General features: G+C 52.1%; 1 protein-coding gene across 1 annotated transcript; it reads left to right on the top strand.

Moving 5' to 3' along the window:
• Positions 1–1,048: 1,048 nt before the first annotated feature.
• Positions 1,049–22,160, top strand: BLK (BLK proto-oncogene, Src family tyrosine kinase). Its single transcript, XM_045799375.2, has 12 exons — positions 1,049–1,157; positions 3,899–3,950; positions 5,730–5,823; positions 6,754–6,852; positions 8,016–8,119; positions 12,588–12,734; positions 13,116–13,268; positions 13,962–14,141; positions 15,347–15,423; positions 18,221–18,371; positions 19,588–19,719; positions 20,451–22,160. Exons 1-12 carry the CDS (start codon positions 1,050–1,052, stop codon positions 20,654–20,656), a joined length of 1,503 nt encoding a protein of 500 aa, XP_045655331.1. The 5' UTR covers position 1,049; the 3' UTR covers positions 20,657–22,160.
• The last annotated feature ends 1,219 nt before the right edge of the window (positions 22,161–23,379 follow it).

Raw genomic sequence — 23,379 nt, 5'->3', positions numbered from 1 at the left:
AGATAGTGAAATGTGAAAAAAGGTGCATCTTGGAATCAAAGAAATGCTGTGAACACATTTGAAAGCAGTCAGGAGCTCTCCACCAACCGCATGGCCCTTAAGACAAGAGCAGGAACTCAAGGTCCTTTCCTCCAAATAACTGCATCTTGGGGATGGGCCAGGTGTGAGGTGGAGTGTGGTGGTATGGGGTCAGCCAGGACTCCAGAGTTGGCTCTTCAATGGTGAGGTGACCGTGAACCAGCTATTAAACATGTCAAACCTCAGTCTGGGACAGTGGTAATGCCTACTCACACTAACTTTAGAGTGAAAAGGGTGAGGAGAAACAGGGTTTGTGAAGTTCCTGGTCAAGTGTAAGGCCTTCCTGAATAACCAACCCTGGAATGGAGGCAATGCTGATGTGGTGGTGATGTTGGCTGTGGTCTCTAGCATCCTTCCCACTTCTGTCATTCTATGATCCTTTACCCAAGAAAAATCTTGGCCATATTTCTCTCACCTCTAAGGAAGTTAACCTGAGATTACTGAGAAGAGGCAGTTAGCTTCAGATATCTGAACTATTACTGTGCCCTGAATTTACAGCATCTCACCCGAAAATCTAAGTGGGGAAGAACCTCAGACATGTTCTTACATGGGCTGAGAGAGGAACATGACCTTCCCATGTACTGCAGCCCGTGGCAAAATGAAGACTAGAACCCAGACCACCAGACACGTTGTCAGACTCTTTCTGGATGCCAGGGCTCCTGTCCCCAGGGCACAGGGATCCACCCCAGCAGGTTGTGGCAGTTTGCTCAGATGATCTCTGTGTCCTAAATACAGTCATTCCTCCTCTCTGGACCACTTCTTCCTGCTCTGGGGGGAAAAAATGATGCAAGCTTAGCCTGCCAGACCCCTACTGACTCCATGTTCTGATTTTGACCTTCATTGCCCCCCCTCCTTCCCTCCTCCCCCCCACCTTTCTAATTGGCCATCCGGAAGGGGTTGGGGGAGCTCTTCTGTACTGAGGCTCTGAAGACCTACTCACATCACCACTCTGTGGTGTGCTCTCCGACAGGATGGGAGTGGTGAGCAGCAAAAAGCAGGTGAAGGAGAAGAGTAAGGGCCGATGGAGTCCTGTGAAGGTCAGCACCCAGAGCAAAGACCCCCCACCACTGCCACCCCTGGTGAGTGACAGCTGTTCCCAGCTGGAGAGGGAGGGGGAGGAAAAGAGCAGAGAACATATGCAACTCCCTGGAGGCTGCTGCTTCTCCAGCCAGCGCCAGGGCCATTTCTAGATAATTCAGGGCTCTGACAAATCGGCCCCTTGCCCCTGCCACCAAATGTGGCACCCACCTCATGTTGGTGTGACAGAACATTTAGCAGCCAATTGCCGGTGTTTACATCGATTAGCTGTGTGCTTTGAAGCAGGTTACTCAACTCCCCTAAGCCTCAGTTTCTGCATCTGTAAAATGGGTATAGTGAAAGTGCCTTTCTGATAGGGTTGTAACAATATGTGATGTATATACAGCCATGCAATTCCATAACATACTACCTTTAGCACAAGATCGGGCATGGGTAGTCCCCAGTGATTCTTAGGCAGTTTTCATTTCACAAGGGCAGCCTTGAAGAGAAAAAGAAATCAAAAAGGTCAGCTTGAGAAGAGGGTGTGGTGGGAAAGGGTCTGAGGCATTTAGCAACATCTGCTGCCCCCACCCTTACCCAGAAGCCCCTGGAGATCAGTGTCCCCTTCATGGCGCTGCTGCGGGCATTCTAAGGAGCTTACTCTCTGGGGATAAGGAATCCTAAGACTATCCACACCTCCCCAGCAAACCCTCAGGGCCCTGAGATGCAATTCTGGCTGGTTCACAGAGCAATTAGAGCCCTTCACGGAGGCTGCTGCATTCCAATGATGCATTTTTAGATGATTGTTTGTGACACCCCCACCCCCACCCAGCCACCTATCTTTGGGGCAGTTGGGAGTCATGCCTGGAACCTGTTCTCTCACTCTCTACCTCCAGGGGCACATTCAACTGGTCATACTTTAGTCCAACAGTGACCTAATAGGATATGGGAATGGCTAATCCCATTTCTTAGACAAACGAGGCATTTTATCTACGTCCCAACTTAGTTTAGGGCTTGGCACAGAACAATGAGATGTTTGTTGAATCAGTGAATGATGGCCAGAGCACACTCAGACTTAGACTAATTTCTCCAAAGTTACATGCTAATAAGTTATAGAGCCTGGAATGTTTTTAACTTTATTTTTTTTTTAAGATTTTTTATTTATATATTTGAGAGAGAGAGAGAGCATGAGCAGGGTGAGGGGCAGAGGGAGAGGGAGAAGCAGAGTCCCCATTGAGCAGGGAGCCCAACTCGGGACTCGATCCCAGGACCCTGGGATCATGACCAGAGCCGAAGGCAGACGCTCAACTGACTGAGCCACCGAGGCCCCCCAACGTTTTTCACTTTTAAAAAATTCACATCATATATACTAATTATGGGGAAAAATTATAAATACTCATTATCCCACTAACCAGCGATACCCAGAGTTAGCACTGCGGGGCTCCTGCCCCCAGACCCTTATTCTCGATGTTATTTATATGATGTGTTTATATTTTCAATGGAGCCATACTGTACATACCATTTTGCAAAATGCAACTTCAAAATTGTTTTCAATAAATATGGAGTACAAAAAAAGAATATTCATAACACAACCGTCAAATTAAAAGAATAATGAACACCCAATGCAGCCCCTCTGATCTTAAAGGGGAGAAGGGACCATCATCCCCCTTGTCCATCCCTCACCCCAGGCTCCTATCCTGAATGTGTTCATCATTCCTTAGCTTTGCTTTTCTGTATCATCACATGTGTGTATACTCCTAAAGACTGCTTAGTTTAATTTTGCCCATTACGTACTTTCAATCAAATCAAGCAGCATGTATTCTTCTGAGACTTGGTTGTCAGATCTCCGTTATGTCTGTGACCTTCAACCACATCGACGCACGTAGCTAGAGCTCAGTAGCTCCCACAGTGGTGTAGCATTTCCTTGCATGACTGAGCCCCAGTTTGCCTATTTTTCTGTCATTCGTTGTAAGGATGATTTCCACCCTTTACAATTCTTATGTATTGTTGTAAGTTTTGCTGAGATCATTCTCATACAAGGTTCCTAGCACACACATGCAAAAGCTTCTTTACAGGGTATATACCTAGGGATAGATTGGTTGAGTTTTAGGGAAATACGTTTTTATTTTTTTATTTTTTAAAGATTTTTAAAATTTATTTCAGAAAAAGAGAGGCAAAGACAGCATGAGCAGGGGGAAGGGGCAGAGGGAGAGGGAAGGGAGAAGCGGTCTCCCCACTGAGCAGGGAGCCCAATGCAGGGCTCGATCCCAGGACCCGGAGATCATGACCTGAGCAGAAGGCAGACGCTTAACTGATTGAGCCACCCAGGTGCCCCGGGAAATATGCTTTTAAAATAATTTTCCCTGAGAACCAATACCCTTTTGCAGCTTCATCATTTAATGGCAGAGCCAGCATATGAATCCAGGTGATCTGACTTTCCCCCCATCCCCTCCTCCCCCCCCCCCCGCCATTCCACAGCTGCCTCTTACAATGCTGGGGCATCCCTACACCCTCCTCCTCTGACCCCGTGTATGGTCCAGGGGCTGTGTGAGATGACGCTGGTACCTAAGGAGTTGTGGCACCCAGTGAACAATTTACCGTGCAACCTCCTGTTGACAGAGCAGCTCCCTACAGAGCACCCAGCTGACAGGTGCAGCAGCCTTCCTGCCCAGGCCTTAGGGGTTTGAACTAACACAGCACGTGTGTGTGTGTGTGTGTGTGTGTGTGTGTCTGTGTGTGTGTGTGTGTGTCTGTGTGTGTGTCTGTGTCTGTGTGTCTGTGTGTCTGTGTGTTTCTGCTCCAGGTCCTGTTTAACCACCTGGCCCCTGCACCTCCGGACACATGCCCAGACCAAGGTAAGAAGGGGCTGCTTTTGAAGCCGAGGCTCTACAGGCCATCTGCCCTGGGCCAGGGCTGCATGCAGGCAGAACAGGGGCCCAGTTGAGAGCAGCTTCCTGGAGAGAACAGGGAAGCCCTCTAGGGTCAGAGAGGAGGCGTCTGTGTGGGGAGGGGCCTAAACAAGGCACAGCGAGGGGTGTGGCCCAGCTCTGCCCCAGGCTTCACCTGCCCGTGGGGGCCCCTCCAAGAACCAAGCCCCAGTTCCTGTATCTGAGCCTGGGTGGTTTTTTGTTTTTTTGTTTTTCAAAAAAGGACTACAAACTGCAACTACGACAAAAAGAAAAACGTTACAACAAATACAAACAGCATAAAAACGAACCCAAGTTTTCAAAGATTCTAACCCCAGCCTCAAAGGGTGAGGGCTGATGGGTCTGCATCTTCCCTCCTGCCCTGAGTCTGCTCCGTGTATGGAAGCACCATCTTTCTCCCCACTTGCCCACTTTCAAAGTCGCTTCCCACCTCTGACTACTCACACCACCCTCCCTCACCCCCAGTCTCTACTGCCACTCTGGTGAGTAGGACAGTGGGGGGTCACATAATGAGTGACCTTGGCCCTCCTGGGTCAGGGGTTTGGACCTTGGGGGGCCTCACAGGATGGTAGCTTCCTTCGGAATTGGCTTGCGGGAGAGCAGCCCCTCCACACAGCACCAGGAGCTCTGCCAGAGCCTCCGTCCCTCATTCCCCCACCAGGTATGCACTGAGTGAACAGTACCCAGAGCCTGGCTCTGTCCGAGTACTGGAGAGGCTGCAAAATTGGGTAAGACATGGCTCCTCAACCTGAGAGAGCTCAGAGCCTGTCAAACGCCTGAGCAACAGGCTGAAACCAGATGAGTTATCTTACCTGGTATTTCTCACCCTGCTGGAGATCACCATTAGTTACCACAGGGCTTGTCCTTCACTTCCTACCAAGGGGAAGCCCTGGGGAAAAAATAAACTAACTGCCTTTGGTGCAATGACTTGAATCTCAGAACTGGAGGGGGGGTGCTGTCATCTATTCCAATCCCCTCTACCCCCTATAGGGAGGTGACTAGCTCATCACACCACACTTCAGTGACGAAGCTGAGTCATCTGCTCCCAGGTGAGCTAGGTGGTCTCCAAGTGACCTTTTCCAGCGGCTCTTGGCTCCCCAGAGCTGTGCAGGAAAGTCCTCCTCACCAGCAGTGGCCGTTCAGACGTCCATTCCCAGGACCAGCAGCAAATCAGGGGTACTGCCTGCCAGGAGCACTGTGATAGGGCCTTGGGCACGGTGACAGGTCAAGGTTACAGCGGCCATGTTCCAAGACCACTACCCCCTTTGGAATAGAGGTGGGAAGGGGAAGAGAAGGGAAGCTCATGTGCCTTTAAGGCAATAAGGAATCAGCCTATGCTCATTCCCAAACTTGGGACAGCAACCATCAGCCCAATGAAGCCCATCTCCCTAGATCTTTGGGCTAGCCACTCCCTGAGAGGGTAGCCCTGGCCAGAGCTTTTGATGTGGAGACCAGAAGGGAAGACAGGACAGGCCCTGAGGGGCAGCCCGTCCTTGTTCCCAGCAGCAAAGTCAGGAGGTCAGTCTGCCAGACAAGAGTTTCCTCTGCTGTGTCAGTGAGCGAGAAAGCACACCACAGCTTCCCCTCTGTCCCTGTGTCATCCTGACCTCATGGCAGCCAGAGATGGCCCACAGCACAGACTTATCCAGCCCCTGCCCTCACTCCACTGGGCCTGAGCAGTGCCCATCTCTTCCTTGTTCACTCTAGAGGAGCATTTCGTGGTGGCCCTGTACGACTACAGCTCAGTGAATGACAGGGACCTGCAGATGCTGAAGGGGGAGAAGCTGCAGATACTGAAGGAGTAAGTTTCTGGAATGCGGTCCTATGGTCAGAGGCCTCTGTGCCTCCCTATCACAGCAGGATGGCCACCCAACCGTCCACCGCCTCACTCCACCCCACTCCCACCCTCCATGAGTATCTCTTCCATCACTCCACCCCCAGCCCAATCAGCTACCATTTCTTTTTACCTTGACCCAGTCGTCTTCCTTCTACTTATCGTTCCAAAGTCTTTCTCACAAGGTGGTTTCCATTCACTATCAACTGCCCCACTGTCAAAATCCTACTCCTCCTTCAAAACCCACCTGGAACGTCACCTCTTCCGTGAAGCCCTCCTGATGGGCACAGCACTTGCCTGGCTGTGTCTCCCTTGCCAGACAAGACCTCGCACAGGATTCTACTCGTGAAATCAACTTTACTTGATTTCCAGGTCTCCCACTCAGAAACTCCTCCAAAGTCTGCTCTCTCTCAAAGGTCTGGCTTGTTCTGTGGACCCCTGAGGTTCTGCTTTTGTTCTTGAAGTTCTGAAATGGTCTTGAGACAAAAGTTTGAAAGCCCCAACCTTCTGGGCATACGTGGGCTGCCCGGCTCCTCCTTTGGGCAGCAGCTCTCCTCCTGCATTTGTCTTTCCTGTCTGGTCCCAACTCACTCACTAAACTCTCAATCTGTCCCATTAATCAAGAGGAAGGCTACTCACGGAAGAGAGGGGCCCTCTGGGGTGGTCAGGCTGTCTGGGCAAACTCTTCCCCTAGAGGCTTCATCAACCCCTTCCTGTGAGATGCTTGGCAAGTTAGCATCCCCCTCACTGAGCAACTCGTCCAAGCTCCCTCTCGCCTGCACTCTGTGAATCCTCTGCCTCAGGGACAAGATCAGAGTGGAGGGAGGGCTGTGAGTGGCCCCTGGGAGAGGCCCACAGGGGCTACTATCCCATTCTGGTTTCCCTCCTCCTCCGTAGAGTTGGAGACTGGTGGTTGGCCAGGTCTCTCATCACCGGAAGAGAAGGCTACGTGCCCAGCAACTTTGTGGCCCAAGTGGAGACCCTGGAAGTGGAAAAGTAGGTGGACACAGGGAAGGCCTTCAAAGCGGAGGCTCACTTGCTGCTTCTGCTCTGGGGGCCGCTGGGCAGGGAGTGGTCAGAAAGTGGCTGGAAGGTGAGCCTCTGTGAGCCCAGCATGGAGGGAGCAGAAAAGGGGCAAAAACTGGAACTGCTGGGGGAAAGCTTATCCACCGTCCCTGGTCCCTGACAACCTGGTGCTCAGGGAGACACCCCTCCCTGCTCACTTCACTCCTCCCCTCTGTGAAATGGAGCTGCCCCTCCCCTGGCTCATTTGGATAGAAACAGCCCTATTGGCCCATGGCCTTGCAAGCTAACATCGAGGCATGGTGATCAGCTCCCTCTCTTCCCAGTGCCTCCAGTGGGCAGGCCTCAGGGGGACTCACAGCGTGGTGGCCTCATCCAGAATTGGCCTCCAGAGAGCAGTACTCCCCAGCAGCCTCATAACCCACTTCCACACAGCACCAGTCACTCATTCCCTCCCACAGCATGCGCTGGGCAAACAGTACCTGGACTCTGACTCTGTCCAAGTACTGAGAAAGCAGTAAAAATGGGTAGGATGTGGCTTTTCCCCTGAAAGAGCTCGGACTCTGTCAAACTCTTGAGCAAAGTGCAGGAACCGGGTTAGTGGCCTTACCAGGTGTCCCTCATCCAGCGATGGTCGCCCCTGGGAAGGTTCTCTGTCTGGCACTCCCAGCCCTGCGCCTTTCCCTGGAACAGTGTGTGGGGCCATGGGCCCACTTACTTCCACACTGACTGGTCCATGCTTGAGAGGAACATGGCAGGAATATGTGCTCTGAGAGTCTCAGCACTTGGTGGAATTCAGACTTGACCTCAAGGAGGGGGTGCTTTGAGAGAAGGAGGTCGGGTGCCCTTTCCCAGAGTAGAATTAACAAAGGGCACCCAAAATATGTTCTCAGTTCAAGAAAGCAGTAAGTCTATCCTTTGATGGGAAGTGAAAAGAAAAGGGAGCGCAGGGACCAAAGGGCATTTCATGAATCAAGATGTGAGGAGTATTGTTAGCTCAGGTTAACCTGAAAACAGGAAAACACTATTTTATTTTTTGGGGTGGGGAGGCGTACAACTGAGAAGGGAGGTACGGATAAGAATATCTGAGGAGCATGGCCGGCCTCTGATGTTTGCCTGCCTTTGCTCTTTTCCAGATGGTTCTTTAGATCAATTAGCCGGAAGGATGCTGAGAGGCAGCTTCTGGCTCCAATCAATAAAGCGGGCTCCTTTCTTATCAGAGAGAGTGAAACCAACAAAGGTAAGCATGGTGCCCAGCACGCCCTCCTGTGCAGTCCCCAGGAAGCCCCCCCGAGGCTGCTTCTGGGAGGGGATGGTGGGTGGGGAATGCCAGCCAGGGGAACCCGGCGGCTTCTGGGGCTCCCGTCTCCCTCTCAAGTCAGGCCCTGCCCGGACAGCCTGTCTAGTGCCTAGTCACTGAGTGTGAGACCGTGGTGCCAACAGGTCTCCACTGGCCAGGCTGGAAATGTACAGGGAGCAAGTAGGAGAGGCAGTTGGAGAGCCGCTCCCGCCCTGGCCACTGTGCATCATCTCTGGCTCAGTGGGGGCACTGAGGCTGGCAGGGTCGGAAGAGGGGGCACGACCCAAAGCCATGTTTTGGAATCAAAGGATTTGGGAGCTGATAGACTTCTTAGAGGTCATCTCAGCCAGAGGCTGTGACCTCAGACACTTACAGGATCCTGGAAGGTGACAGAAGTTTGGAGAACGGCCCATGCCTGGCTATGAAAGAGGAATGTGGCTATTGTGGAGAAGTGGGAGCACTCATGGATTCAAACCCCCGAAACATTTCTCCTGCCACCCGCAGGCCACCGGGCTTTCTCTTTCTCTTTCATTTGGTTTTCTCTCCTTCTTTCCTTCTTAAAATTCCTTTTGTTATGACATGTAAAACATATAAAAGTTGCATAAATTATAAGTGAGGGTACAATTATAGAGTCATAATAGGTAAACACCTGTGTAGACACAAGAGAGGGAACATTCCAGATGTCCACAGCCCCTCTCACTGCTCCACTTGTGCTCCTCTCTGACTCAACCTACCCACCCCCACCCCCAGAGAAGTCACTGCTATCTCAAGTTTTAGGGAAATCCTTTTTTCTTTTTTTTTCTTTTTTTTAAGATTTTATTTATTTATTTATTTGAGAAAGAGAGAAAGAGCATGTGCACAAGCAGGGGGAGGGGTAGAGAGAGAAGCAGGCTCCCCGCTGCACAGGGAGCCCAATGCAGGACTCCATCCCAGGACCCTGGGATCATGACCTGAGCTGAAGGCAGATGCTTAACGCACTGAGCCACCCAGGCATCCCAACTTTTAGGGAAATCCTTCCTTGCTTTTCCTTACGGTTTTGCCACCCATGTTTCGTATATTCAACGTTATGCAGGTGGAATCGTACTATTTTTACTTTTGTATGTCTTGTCCCTTCCACTTGACATTGCATGTGATGTTTTATATTAATTTGCTAGGCCTGCTGTAATAAAGTACCAGAAACCAGGGGCTTCACAGAAATGTACTGTGCCACGGTGCTGGAGGCTGGCAGTCCAAGGTCGAGGTGGTGGCAGGGTTGGTTTCTTCTGAGGCTTCTCTCCATGGCTTACAGATGGCCACCTTCTCCCTGTGTCTTTCCTCAGTCTGCGTCCTAATCTCCTCTTCTAACAAGGACACCAGTCATATTGAATTAGGGATTCCCCTCCCCAGTGACCTTAGTAGTTTCCTTTATAAACCTCTCCTCTCCAAATAGAGTCACATTCTGAGGTACTGGAGGTAAGGACTTATACATAGGAATTGGGGAGGGACACAGTTCTGCCCCTAACAGGTCCCCTCATTTTGTCGAGGAGGGCAGTAGTCTGTTCACTTTCACTGCTATACAGAACCCAGTATATGAACATTCTTAAGCTGTTTCTCCTTTCTGATGTTGGGAGACATGTGCTGTTTCCAGTTTGGGGCAGTTATGAATGTGCTGCTCTGAACCTTATCATATCTGCTTCCTGGTATATGTTTGCCATCTTTGGGATGCTAAGTCAATACCCCCATTTGAAAGGTGAGGAAACTGAGTCCCTAAGGGAGGAAGTGACTCCCATGAGGCCAACAGTGAGCAGGGGTTGGAGGTTCAGAGCCCAAATCATCTAAGAGGCTTTACAAGCTCTACAGTGTGTCCAGCTGGCCTGTCGTGGGCTGATGGAGGGAAATTTCCAGAACAGTGTGAAGAAAGCCTCTGTTCATCAGGACATGGCACATAAGGACCTCTTACATCCTTGTGGCCAATTTTTTACTGGAGAGGAGGTGGTGACAGTGACATCAGAGGATGAAGGGGAGAAACGGTGGCTGAGCTGCAAGTTGGTTCCCTGTGGTTGGGGCAATGAGAGGAGACAGATGTTCTGCTTAGTGGGAGCTCTCTGCTGCCTTGTCCCTCAGCACCATCATGGCTTGAGAATGGCAGTGAGTGGGAACATCAGAGCAGCTAATGTGGGACGAGGAGAGCTGCTCGTTATACCCTGGGAGGCTCGGGGGAGATCCCGACCCCTCCCTGCCGTTCAAAGGGTCAAGGCCAAGTTGAGGAACAGGAGGGGTGCATTGGTAAGTTGGGTGCTCTACAGAATTTCTGGAAATGCACCAATAGATTAAATCTATATATGGATATATATATATATATATATATAGCCATATTGCCACTAGTCCATTTTAACAGCAAAGCACCTTTGACCAAGAAACCATATGGGAATCACTGGAGATGACATGCCTGTTTTGTTTTTATAGAAAATTTCAAATATGTACAGAAGTAGAAAGAATAGTATAATGGAACTCCTGGTACCCAACACTCCGCTTTGGCAATGATCGCTCAACCCATCTCCTTTCCTATGTATCCCCACCCACCCCTATTAGGCTGACACAAAGTCCCAGAATCATGTGATTTCCCCCTGGACATGACGTCTTAGTCATGGTCTATTGCTAAGGTGCCCTCTGGAGAGAAAGGAACCCCCGACCTCAGGATGGAGGAAGGGGTTCTCTAAAGGTGGGGGTATTCCCTCCTGTCCTTGCCCACCCTGGGGAAGCTAGTCCAAGCTGGGAATTGGCCAGATGTAGCCAGGGCTGCAGGACTGCCCCAGCATCATCAAGCCCACACACATGTCTACTCACATGTCTACTCACATAGACACTTGTGCACACGTGCTCCTCAGAACTCCGAAGCAAGTGCTCTCCGTCTGCATCTGAAAACCACAGGCAGTGAATGTGAGACAGGGAAGGAACGCTGCCCTCAGAAGCAGGGGAAATGAATTCCCACCCCCTATTGCCTCCAGGACGTCCCATAGCCTCTCAAGCCTCTGTTTATGGGTATCTGTGTGAGGACCAACTAGTTTCCCAGTCTGAAGGCAGACAGTTCTGCGGTGTTAAGTCTCAGTCTCTGGGAGCCCTGAACCAGCAGCGGATAGGATTTGGAGGTCCCCTCTAAGAAGAATATTAAACTGTGAAAAGAAATCGGGGACAGGCTCTTGGATGAACCCAGGCAAGCGGGAGCCCCTAAATCATGAGCTCCTGGAGCAGCATCGTGGGGAGGAGAGCAGGGTGTCCTAGGCCTCTTATGATGCAGCCTACACAGGGTACAGTTGAAAAAAAAGGTGGAGGGAGAAAGGCCCTCTTCCTCACTACGGGCTGGTGCGAGGTTGAATGGACTCACTAAAGCCACTCTCTGGTTTCTTAGCGCTGGAACACGGACGGTTGCACTTACCCGGGCGAGGCGGGGGAGACAGTTTGCAGCGCACAGGGTGGAGCTGGGGTCGCGGCTTTGGGATGGGCCTGGCGGCGGCGAGGTGCACACACAGCTTGCATCCTTTTGCAAGTAGGTGATGAGAGGCGCAATAACTAAGGCAGACGAGAGGGAAAGGTGGTTTTCGATGGAGACAAACAGCACGGCGGGAAAACCAGGCGTGCACACCCAAAGAAGAGGCGTCCGAGCCTGACACCTAGCGGGAGAGCGTGGTATCGCTTACCGCAAAAGCGTCCTCAAGGAGGATGGGGAGCCCTCAAGCCAGCCAGGGTGTTCCCCTTCCTGGCCTCAGTTTCCTCATCTTCCTATAAAGAGTGGCGGTCGTGGTACCCAGAGAGCTGGACAGAGGCATTTTATAAAAACATCAAGTTTGTGGAAAGACATTTCTCCAGTGGAAACGCTTGCCTTTAGCTCTTAACCTTTAGCATCTGCCACCCTTTGTCTGCGGGCAGACAGTAATATACAGGACAAGGTGCATAAATGTGTATGAATTGGGGAAATAAGTTATTCTGCTCTCCTCCACGGACATGAGGGCTTAAGTTTGGGATTTGCTATTCCTTGTGGGGTCGGGGCCAGCCTTTTCAGCTAGAATGAATGAGTGAATGAATCCATGAATCAATCCATCCCCTAGTTCCTCCAATAACTCTACATTTCTCAATAGTCCATGGCAAAGGGGGTCCCCTGAATGACCACGTGCCCATGCGGGGACAGCATGTTTGCTAAGTGAACATCCTGCCTGCTCCAGAGTGAGTCTGAGAAACTGGGGAAGAAACATCAAGGTCTGAGTTTAGTGGAGAGGATAGGGAAGGCTTTCTAGAGGGTTAAGGTTGAGATGAAAGAAAGGTAACTTATGGTGGAAAGGGTCAAAATAGGGAGCAGAATTTGGGGAGGCTTTGAAATGAAGCCCAATTCTGATTTTCCCTCTGTATGCCTATGTCTTTATTCCTCCTCTAGGTGCCTTTTCCTTGACTGTGAAGGACGTGACCACCCAGGGGGAGATGATCAAACACTACAAGATCCGCTCCCTGGATGAAGGGGGCTATTACATCTCTCCCCGCATCACCTTCCCTACTCTCCAAGCTCTGGTGCAGCATTATTCTCGTAAGAGGGGAGGATGTGATGGGGGGGGTGTCGGGTGGAGGAGCCCTTGGATCTATCCCTGAGATCTCAAGATAATGGGAATCACTGGTGCTATCTTGGGGTGGGGGATTCTCCCAAGGCTGGGCAAATATCAACGTAATGATTCAAAGTCTATGTCCCTAACCCCTTCTCCTGGCTGGCTCAGCATATGATCTCTTGGAGAATAACAAGGATTTTCAATCTTAGAGAGAGCAGATCAGTGCAAATAGCAGAGTGTGTGTAGTGTATGTGTACTTGGACATGGGAGTGTGGTTGACAAAAACAAGGATTTGGTTCCCAAGGGAGAGCTGTGATCTGGCTGCTCTTGTAATCTCCAGCCCCATCTCTTCTTCCCTAATGCAGAGAAAGGGGACGGTTTATGCCAGAGGCTGACCCAACCCTGTGTGAGCCTGGCTCCTCAAAACCCCTGGGCCCAGGATGAGTGGGAAATCCCCCGGCAGTCTCTCAAGCTGGTCAGGAAACTTGGGTCTGGGCAGTTTGGCGAAGTCTGGATGGGTGAGTATGTGGCAGCCAGGAGCCTCACTCTCCCTGCCCTGTGTCCAGGAGGCTCGGGATAATACGCAGTGCATTGTGCTTCCCCAGAAAGCTTGTTCGAGAGAAAGGATGGAGGTGATGGTACCCATTTTACAGATGAGGTAATGAATGCAAGCCTGGAACATGAAGGGACTTGCCCTCAGTTGTCAGGACACCACAGTGGGGCAGTAGGAATAGACTCCAGCTCTCCCAGCACCTAGCTGGTTCCCTCCCTCAGTCTTCACTGCCCAGGGCTAGCCTGCCATGGACTGATGTGTGAACTTGAACATTTGGCTCACTCCTCTTAGCTTTGGTTTGCCAGATGGAATTACCTCTTACCTTTCAGTGTGGGTGGGGGGCTTGATGGAGGGGAGGGAGAATGTGGAGGTACAGTGGGAAAGGAACGTCACAGGCACAGAAAGGAGGGGAGGAGGCCTACAAGCCACCTCTGCCTCCCAGACAATGTTGCCACGGCTGGGACGCTCATTTCCATACTGAAGCTATGGTGTGGTAGAAAAGACTCAAGTAGGGAAAGGGCAGCTTGGGCCTCAGTCCTCCACCTATAGAATTAGGATGGCTTCTGGAAGCTTATATACATTTTAGTGAAGGGATCACCTCCCACAGTGTCTGAGTCTTCTGAATGGCTTCTTTATTCTCTCCCCGACCCGGGCTCAGGTTATTACAAGAACAACGTGAAAGTGGCCATCAAGACCTTAAAGGAGGGAACCATGTCTCCGGAGGCCTTCCTGGCGGAGGCCAACCTGATGAAAACTCTCCAGCATGAGAGGCTAGTTCGTCTCTACGCTGTGGTTACCAAGGAACCCATTTACATCGTGACCGAGTACATGGCCAGAGGTGGTACCCTGCATGGGGCTGCATCCCTCAGATGGGGCAGGGAGGGGTGGGGGTCCAGGCTTGGGGGGCCCAGAAGGCTGAGACTCATCTGCTGCAGTGGGTCTCCCGGTCAGGGGACCTCCGTGGGGCATCCCTGGGCTATGGGCAGGATCCTAAGGTCTCAGGTATTCCACGTGCCTGGGGGCAGAAAGGAAGGATGGTGAGAAACAAGATGGGTCAGTGGTTCTCACAGAGCTGTGTCCCCCACTCAGGAGTACTTCACCCACCACTTTTGGAGGACAACTTCTGTGCCCAGCACTGTTTGATGCCCACTAGGGAGGGCAGGCTTTGCCAAGAGTGGTCGACTGGGCATCCAGATGTGGGTTGTGGTCCCAATTCTGCCACTCACTAGCCATGGACCTTTGACAACTATAATTGACAACATGGATGAAAAGAGAATTTGGGCCAGCTGGCCATGGAGGTCCATGGGGAGGAGGGGACGAGGTTTCATGGGGCAGTGGGCCAGGGGGTCGGGCCTCAGCCTGTGACATTCCTCCCACCCCTCCTGTGACCCTGATTGCCCACTGCTTCCTGTAGGATCCTAACCTGCCACATTAACCTAGCTCCTTAGAAATCATCCTGCAGGGGCCGCCATTGAGCTGGGAGCACAACGGCTACCCACCCCACCCCACCCCCCCACCTCAGCCCCACCTCAAGTGACCACCCTCCCAGCTCTTAGATGCCATGATGGAGCAGTATTTGCCCCCTGCACCAAACCCTGGGAGGCAGGTCTCTCTGTTCTGGCATTTTCTTGCACCTTTGGTCTTCAAAGGCAGAATTTCTGCCAATAAAGGGTGAAGGGGACAAGAAGACACTTTGGAACGTCATGCCAGGAATAGGCACTAAACTTAAGAGTCGGAAGAGCAGGTTCTGCTCCTGGCTTCCCGGCTGGGTGGCTCTGAACCTGGTTGAAACCGAACGTCCTCTGAGCCCCTGGAAGCAGAGTAGCTGCCCCCTGGGATGCTCTGACGACCGAGACTCGAATTTCTGTAAAGCAGAAAGCACTCCGCCGCTGTGGGTGGTTTGATTCTTTGTGGATGAGCGATCTGACCAGGTGCCCCGTGCTTCCTGACGCCAGGCGGGGAGCAGCCCACACCTGGGAGAGGCTGGCACAGCTGGGCTTGGATCCTTTTGCAGAAGAGCAGATGCAGCTTCTCTTTCCTTAGGATGCTTACTGGATTTCCTGAAGACGGATGAAGGTAGCAGATTGTCCCTCCCACGACTGATCGACATGTCAGCCCAGGTTTGTGAGCTATCCAGCACAGGGGAGCCCAAAACGAATAATGCCTTAAGGCACCCAGGCTCTCTCCTCTGTGCCCTGTGGCTTCACGAAATTGGCTATTCAGAGATTGTATCCATTCAATTTAGGCTGAGCTGGGAAGGACAGAAAACCCAAAGTAATCATGGTTTAAATTTGTAAACATCCAGAGGTGGGCTGTCTGGGGGCAGTCAGGTGGGTGTGCCCCTCAAAGACACAGGGACCCACGTTTCTTCACCTGCTGGGCACTTAGCCTGTTGTCTTCTCACCCAAGATGGCTGCTCACACTTAACTATCTTGTCCTCTTCTCAACTGGTGGAAGAAGTAAGGAGAAAGAAAGCCCACCCTCTTCCCTCCAGAGACATCTCCCTGAAGTCACCTACTATCCTTGCTTTCACATTTCTCCACCCCCCCCCCCAACCCCCAGCCCTGTCACCTGGCCACACCTAAGCTGCAAGGGAGATCGGGAAATGTAGTCTTTATTCTGGGCCATCAGGATGGAATGAGGTGAGTCCTATTACTCACGAAGAGAGGGAGAACGGATAGTGTGGGAAACCCAGAGAGTTCACATGAATTCCACGTAAGGGTGCAGGCAGGTGTTCTGTTGTGACCACCTTTCTTCCTCAGATCGTGCCCACAAATGCCTTCTCTAGCAGGTGAATCACAATCCAGACTTCAAGAGCAAAATGGAGAGGAGGAATCTTTCCTCCCCAGGGATGTTAGCTGAGAGTTGTAACTGGCAGGAAAACACATCTGGTGGCCCTGAGTGTGTGTGTCTGTTAAAACTGGAACTCTCAGCAGAAAAGCTCTGGTCTGTGGTCAGCCGGTGAGACACAGAAACACACACACATCCGCCTCCAGAGAGGAAACCTCCCCCTCACCCACACCACCCCATCCCCACCTTGTCTGGTATTATCTGTTATTAGTATCAGTGCAGGAACTGATGTCACGATGCCCTTTTTCCACTGAGGTAAGCTCAGATGGGTTTGAGTAGGCTGCTGAGTGGTCTCGGAAAATTAACGCGGGTAACCCGTTTCAAACCACATAACAGTGGTAAGCGTGTCCACCTCTTCTTTCTTTCTTTCTTTGCCTTTTCTCACTCTCCTCTGTCTCTTTATCAGTCCCTGGGGAAATCTTAGGTCCCCCAGGGGCAAACGATGTGAAAAGCCACCTGCATTTATGCCTAGGTGTGGCCAAGTATCGAAGGGTTAGGAAACCAGAAAATCAGAACCTTCTAGGTGAACAGCTTCTAAACCACATTCTAATCATGCTAGCGCCTCGCCATGCAAGCGTGTGGACACACACACCCCCTACCCTTCTGGGCGCTCCCTTTCCTGCTTGCAGGTTGAAATGCAAATCTCCCCTACAACCATAACCCATGTGCCCTACTTTGCAGCCCCACAGCAGCCCCCAAATGTCCTGTCACACCCGTGAGCCCTCGCTCAGGCTGCTGCCTCCGCTCAGAATGCCTGGGCAAAATCCTAATCGATGTTTAAGACCCAAGTTAAATTCAATTCAAATTCCCCTGGACAGGAAAGTGGCAGAGAGCACTTAGTGCACGAGTTTCTGTTAGCTTTGCGCATGGCGTGGTCTTCTTGAAAGCAGGTCTGGATCCCACGCAATCTTTTTTTTTTTTTTTTTTTGGTAGTATTTCTAGTACTGCTCAGTACATATTTGTTAATGGGAGAAGTACTGGTAAATGCTGTCCAGATACAAGATATTTGGTATTCAGCTTTTTAGTCCCCACAGTAGCACACCAATAAATGTATATTGATGCAATGATTTATAAAGGAAAAATAAATGAATGACTAAGTGAACGGAGTGCAGATGGACACATACGGAGACGTGGGATGAATTCCAGCGCTGCCTTCTTGCCATCGCTGGTCTGACGAGGTACACTGGCATTCTATTCTCTGCCTTGATTTCTTCATCCATTAACTGGGAGTGCAGTGAATAAAGCCTGAGTGAGTTTCCTCAACTACAAGACACAAGCGACACACAAGCAGCTATTCCTGGCCCGGTGCTGGTGATCGGGGACCGAAACAGAAACAGCCCCTGGTCCGTTGGGATTCTGCGCGTGCCCTCCGAGTGCCTGCCTCAGGCGGTGCTGGGTTAGGCCCTTGGCCACATGTCTTGTGTAGTGCCCACCTCCACTCCACACCCTGGAGACCCCTTTCCTCATGTTCCAGGTCAGGATGGGGACCCCTCAGGGAGCTTAAGCAACTCCAGTCCAAGGCTCCCTGATCCAGAACCGTGCTTCCGACTTGGCGAGGAGATAAAATCCTTTCCTTCCCTCCTTCCCTGCCCTTTTCTTCCCCTGCCGCTTGAGAGACCTTCTCCTGCTTTCATTCTGCTGTCTTCTGCCCCTGCAGACACTTGGAAGGAGACAGAAGTGGGGGAGGGGTTCAGGCTGCTCTGGCTCTGACGCCAGTGTCTCTGCCTTTCTGGGCTTTTTGAGGGCTGGGGATTATGGCTTGGTCAGCTGAGGAGCAGTTGAGGGCAGCATTCTTCTCCACTCAGGAACCTGCTCCTTCTCCTTCTCCTTCTCCAGCAGCACCCGCCACCCCCTATGCACCTGCCAGCAAACACGAGCACGAACACAAACACAGACCCCCGAGTGTTCCTGCCCCTTCCAGGCTGTGAGGGGGTGAAGGCTGGCCCTCCAGATAGGTGGGCAGGGTCCTTCCTCTCCTGATAGGGGCTGTGCAGGGGACGCTGGGTGGGCTCCATCCTTGCTTGGAGGTCCCTACGCTGTCCTTCACTGTGTGGCCTGTTCCCTCAGATTGCCGAAGGAATGGCATATATCGAGCAAATGAATTCAATCCACCGTGACCTGAGGGCAGCCAACATCCTGGTGTCTGAGACCCTGTGCTGCAAGATCGCTGACTTTGGCTTGGCCCGCATCATTGACAATGAATACACCGCCCAAGAAGGTGAGCGGAGCCTCCACCTACGAGGGAGACCTTGGGCCTTACCTTCCCCAACTCCCTAAACCCCCTTGGGCTTCTCCTTGCCACTCCAGAGCAGAGCCCTATGTGAAGAGATCTGAGAGCTTTGTGGTTTTCCCAATTCTGGCCTTACTCCCGGGTATATCAGCATTTCCTTAAAGGTGCTCTGCAGAGCACTAGGGCCCAATGACGAATGGCTTTGTGATGATGCAGGTTTGGAGATGCTGCATAGTCTGTCCAGACCCCCTTTGGAGATCCCTGGTGCACACCAACGTATTAAAGGCACTGAGAGGTCCTGCAGCAAAGAAACAGTGTACATTGGCTTCACCTGGTCTCTCCCAAACTAATTGGAGCCCAAGATACTTTTTCCACTTAGCCTCTATTAACCTCCAACAGAGCTAGGGTTTCACAGAACACACTTAGGAAAATACTTTTCTGAAGCATGAGGAGCAAAAGCTTATACCTGAATTAGGGTTTCCACAGAGCACTCTGCTTTCCTTTGTTTGGTATAACTGAGGTAAAAAAAAAAAAAAGCCTCTCCCCTAGAGGATTTGAAATGGTCAAACCCATTTATCAAGTTAGTTAGCAAGCCCTATTAGCTGACGATATGAATCAGTTGGTACAGGACAAGGATCAGCAGGGCTTGTTCCCTGAGGAAGCTTCAGGCTGGCTGGGGAGACCAAGAAAGCAGGGCAAGGAAGGAGGTAATCCAGTGCTGAGCTACATGCCGTCTACTCTGCATGCTGACCAGGCTGCAGCCAACCACAGGGCTTCATGGGACAGCAGGATTGGAGTTCCCTCCTCACTGTGACCCGAGGTGGTACATGAGTCGTCTGACATTTTGCAGGTAGGAATTAACTGAGGCAGGGACAAGTTAAGGTGACTTGCCCAAGCCGTGGATTCCTGTTATTAAACACGTGAAGTGGAAAATGACTCTTCTGTCCCAGGTGGAAACACATGTGGGCAGCTCTGTGTAGCCCACTGAGTCAAGACCCAAACAGGGTGACAGAGCTCATCTTTTGTGCTGTGGACCCCAGTGTCTGCACATGCCTGCTCCTGTGTCCTAGGGTCTTAGTGGTTCTCTGCAAGCATCTCTGTACAAGTTGTGTACAGTGGTCCAAGCCCTGCGAAAGGGAGGGAGGGACAGGGGCATAGGGAGTCAGTCATGGCCTCACAAAGATGCTCGTGGCTTTTCTCACAGGGGCCAAGTTCCCCATCAAGTGGACTGCCCCAGAGGCCATCCATTTTGGGGTGTTCACCATCAAAGCAGACGTGTGGTCATTTGGAGTCCTCCTGATGGAAATCGTCACTTATGGGCGTGTACCCTACCCAGGTAGGTGGCTTGGTCCCTCAGTGACTAGGTGGGCTCCCTGCCTTCCAGAAATGGCTGCAATGACAGATACCCCCCGCCTTGGTGCCTGGGGTTGCCCACATCCACACCAGAATGGGGTCCCCGCAGGCGGAACAGAGACCCATGCATGTGACTCTGGGGACAGAGGTTCCGCCCCTTTCCTCAACATGGCTCTTGGCAACAGGGCTGTTTCCCCTTCATTCAGCAGAGGTCAGTAAACCCCAAACCTGGAATTAAGTGACATTCAGTGTCTGAACTCAAGTTTACTCCAAATTGGTTTGTTCTCAGTTGAGGACAAATTGTCTCTCCCTTGGCCTTCCACCCTGGGTGCAGTCCCGAAAGCCCTATCCTGACTGTACAATCTGCCAGCCCCAAAGGGCTTGGGCCGCTCAGCAACCTGCCGGGGGGCAGTCTCCCTCAGCCGGCTGGTGCAACTTCACAGAGCACCTGCCCAGTGAGGGGTGGGCTTGGGGGGCGTCGCCATGGCAGATCAGCAGGACAGGGTCCCACACACGGAGGAATTGCCCTCGCACTAAGGAGACCATCCACAGCCTCACGTCCAGCTGTTGTCCAAGCAATGACAGTGGATAAAGGAATGTTTCTCAGTGCCACCAGCCAGGCAGCCAGGTGACCTGCAAGGGATGAGGCGGTGGTCTGTGCCTCACAGGCCCCTGCCGCCCCTCAGCCGCGCTCTGTGTCCCCTCCGCCTGCAGGAATGAGCAACCCCGAGGTCATCCGCAGCCTGGAGCGGGGCTACCGCATGCCGCGCCCCGACTCGTGCCCGCCCGAGCTGTACCGCGGTGTCATCGCCGAGTGCTGGCGGAGCCGGCCGGAGGAGCGGCCCACCTTTGAGTTCCTGCAATCTGTGCTCGAGGACTTCCACACGGCCACCGAGGAGCAGTATGAGCTACAGCCCTAGGCCCTGGCGCGGGGACATGGGTCCGGCGCCCGCGGGGCCGGGGGATGGCTCGCACCTGCGGCCCAGCCTGTAGAACTGACCAGGCATGTTCACCTCGCAGCTTTTATGACAGCGCCAGCCAGCCTGGAAAGGCAAGGAGGATGGTACGCCCATTTCTCAGATGAGGAAAGTAGAGGTAGGGGCGGCCTGACCGGTGGATCACACAGCATGGACTCGGGACATCCAATCGCAGTCCCACCCTTCCTGGCTGTGTGACCTTGGGTGAGTCACAGCCTCTCTGTACCTCCGATGTCTCATTTGTACAGTGGGGAAGAACCATAATAGTACCTACTTCGTATGTTCCTCAAGACGATTACATTAGTTAACTGCAGTAGATGGTCAGAATAGCGCCTGGCACGCCTGGCATGACGCAAGACTCCTCTGTGCTGGCGCCAAAATCGAGAAGTCGGCTACAGGTGGCTGGGACACCTGCTGCTCCCACCTGCGCCATCCGCGCCCCTGTGCTGCTCCCTCTCTGCTACCCCAGAAGCAGGACTGGGTCGTCCGAGATGTCCGCTCAGGGAAGCGTCCTCCTGCCCTGATCTAGATTGCGCTACGTGACACAGGTGGTTTACATGCGTGGCACAGCGAGGGACTCGCGGAGCCCTGGAAACCGAGACCCCAGCCCCAAGGACAACACCGCAGACCCAACGGTCATTGCCTTTTAGGGGAGGCTTGAGCAGGACCAGCAGGTGGCGCCCTCACCTCAGAAATCCTTGGGCTCCAGGTCCGAGTCGGGGATCCTTTGCTGAGCAAAAACACCAGAGCTGACAGTGGGAGCCACGCCTCTTGGGGGTACGCGCACAGAGGGGCATCAACGATGTGCAGATGATGATGGGATGGTAACACCAAAAACGTTCAAGGCTTCGCACTGTTCAGGAGGCTCGCTATTTGTCTTTTTTTTTTTTTGGTTTTATTTATAATAGATTTATTATAATAGATTATTATTAAATAGGTGTATTATAATAGATTCTTTTGAGCATTTAGGTTCACAAAAAATAAGTGGAAAGAACAAATAATGTCCATTTACCCCTCACCCCCACCCCTCAATTTCCCCTATTATTAATATCTTGCAACAGTGTGGTACGTTTGTTACAATTGATGAGCCAAATTAGCACATTATTATTAACTAAAGCATTCACATGAGGCTTCACTCTTTGTGTTATGTTGTATGGGTTTGGACAAATGTGTGATGACGTGCCTCCAGCATTACACAATCCTACAGAACAGTTTCGATGCCCTAAAATTCCCTTGTGCTTCTATGCATCCCTCCCTCCCCCCCTCCCTCTGAACCCCTGGCCATCAACCTGCCATGTTTTGACTCCTCTTTGACCCAAGGAGATAGGAATATTACAATGCCGTGTACAGAGGAAGAAAGCCAGGCACAAAGACTTTGGGTAGTATTCCCAAGTCGCACTGCTCGTTAGTGGTGGGAGGGGGATGTGGACCCCAAGCACAGCCGCTGAGTATCAGCCGGGTGCTGCTGGGCTAGGAGAACCTCACAGCAGGGCTGCCTCTGCAGGGGAACAGAGGAGACAGCGCAAAGAAGAACACACGTCTGGGGGTGCCTGGGTAGCTCAGTCATTAAGCATATGCCTTCAGCTCAGGGTGTGATCCCAGGGTCCTGGGATTGAGCCCCGCATCAGACTCCCTTCTCCGCTAGGAGCCTGCTTCTTCCCCTCCCACTCCGCCTGCTTGTGTTCCCTCCGTCTCTGGCTGTCTCTCTCTATGTGAAAGAAAGAAAGAAGAAAGAGAAAGAAGAGAAAGAAGAGAAAGAAGAGAAAGAAAGAAAGAGAAAGAAAGAAAGAAAGGAGGGAGGAAGGAAGGAAGGAAGGAAGGGAGGAAGGAAGGAAGAACACATGTCTGTAGAGCCTTTGTGGTTTCCGGGATACGTTCCCACACTGTCTGTAGATTCTCAAACAGCTCCGGAAAGGCATCACCATTGTTATCATGCCTATACTCCTTTCCACACAAGCAGTACATGGCAGAGACCCCACACCACGAAGCTTGTCCAGAGGCTTAGCTGACCAGGGCTGGACCCCAGATTTGAACCCATTCTTTGTTCCCAGCCCCTTGCCATAAACTACTACGTAGGCGAACGCGACCCTCTCAGGAACAGGGCTGCTGGTACAGGTAGGTCAGGCAAGGGTAGGTCAGGCAGGCTCCCTGAGCAAGTCTCAGGTGGAGCGTAGTGCATGTGTGTGGAGCCGGCAACGTGGTCAGACTGGGGCTTGGACACATCTCCCCCAGGCAGTCCAGGATTTGGGAGGTAGAGGGCTCCAGGGACAGGGAGCCTACAGGAGGCCTAGTGCCCACACCCCATCTCCCCAGAATCTCTGGGAACTGGGGCTGTCCGGCCCAGACCCTGGGATAAAGGCATGACTGGAGGGAACTAAGCTGGAATTCAGGGCACCAGAGAGCGGACTGCCCCTGTGGAGGGTGGGAGAGGGCACCAGATGGAAACAGATCTGAGCCCATAGGACTCAGAAATGAGCGGGGCTTTGAGAGGACCTAAGGGTGCCTTTGGAGGTAGGACTGGAAGGAGCTTGTATCAGCAGGATAGGAAATGAGTATCTCCTTCCAGCTTGGCGCCTGACCTATGGCCTGGGCACCACCTCCCTGCCTCTCATGGCCCCTCTGAAGTAGTTTCCAGCAACTTGGGCCCCAGCTTTCCACGAGCTGCA

Source organism: Ursus americanus, chromosome 13 (genome assembly GCF_024610735.1).
Source record: "Ursus americanus isolate L20-20 chromosome 13, mUrsAme1.1.p, whole genome shotgun sequence".
Classification (NCBI taxonomy): domain Eukaryota; kingdom Metazoa; phylum Chordata; class Mammalia; order Carnivora; family Ursidae; genus Ursus; species Ursus americanus.
This window is presented reverse-complemented; position numbering and strand designations above follow the sequence as displayed.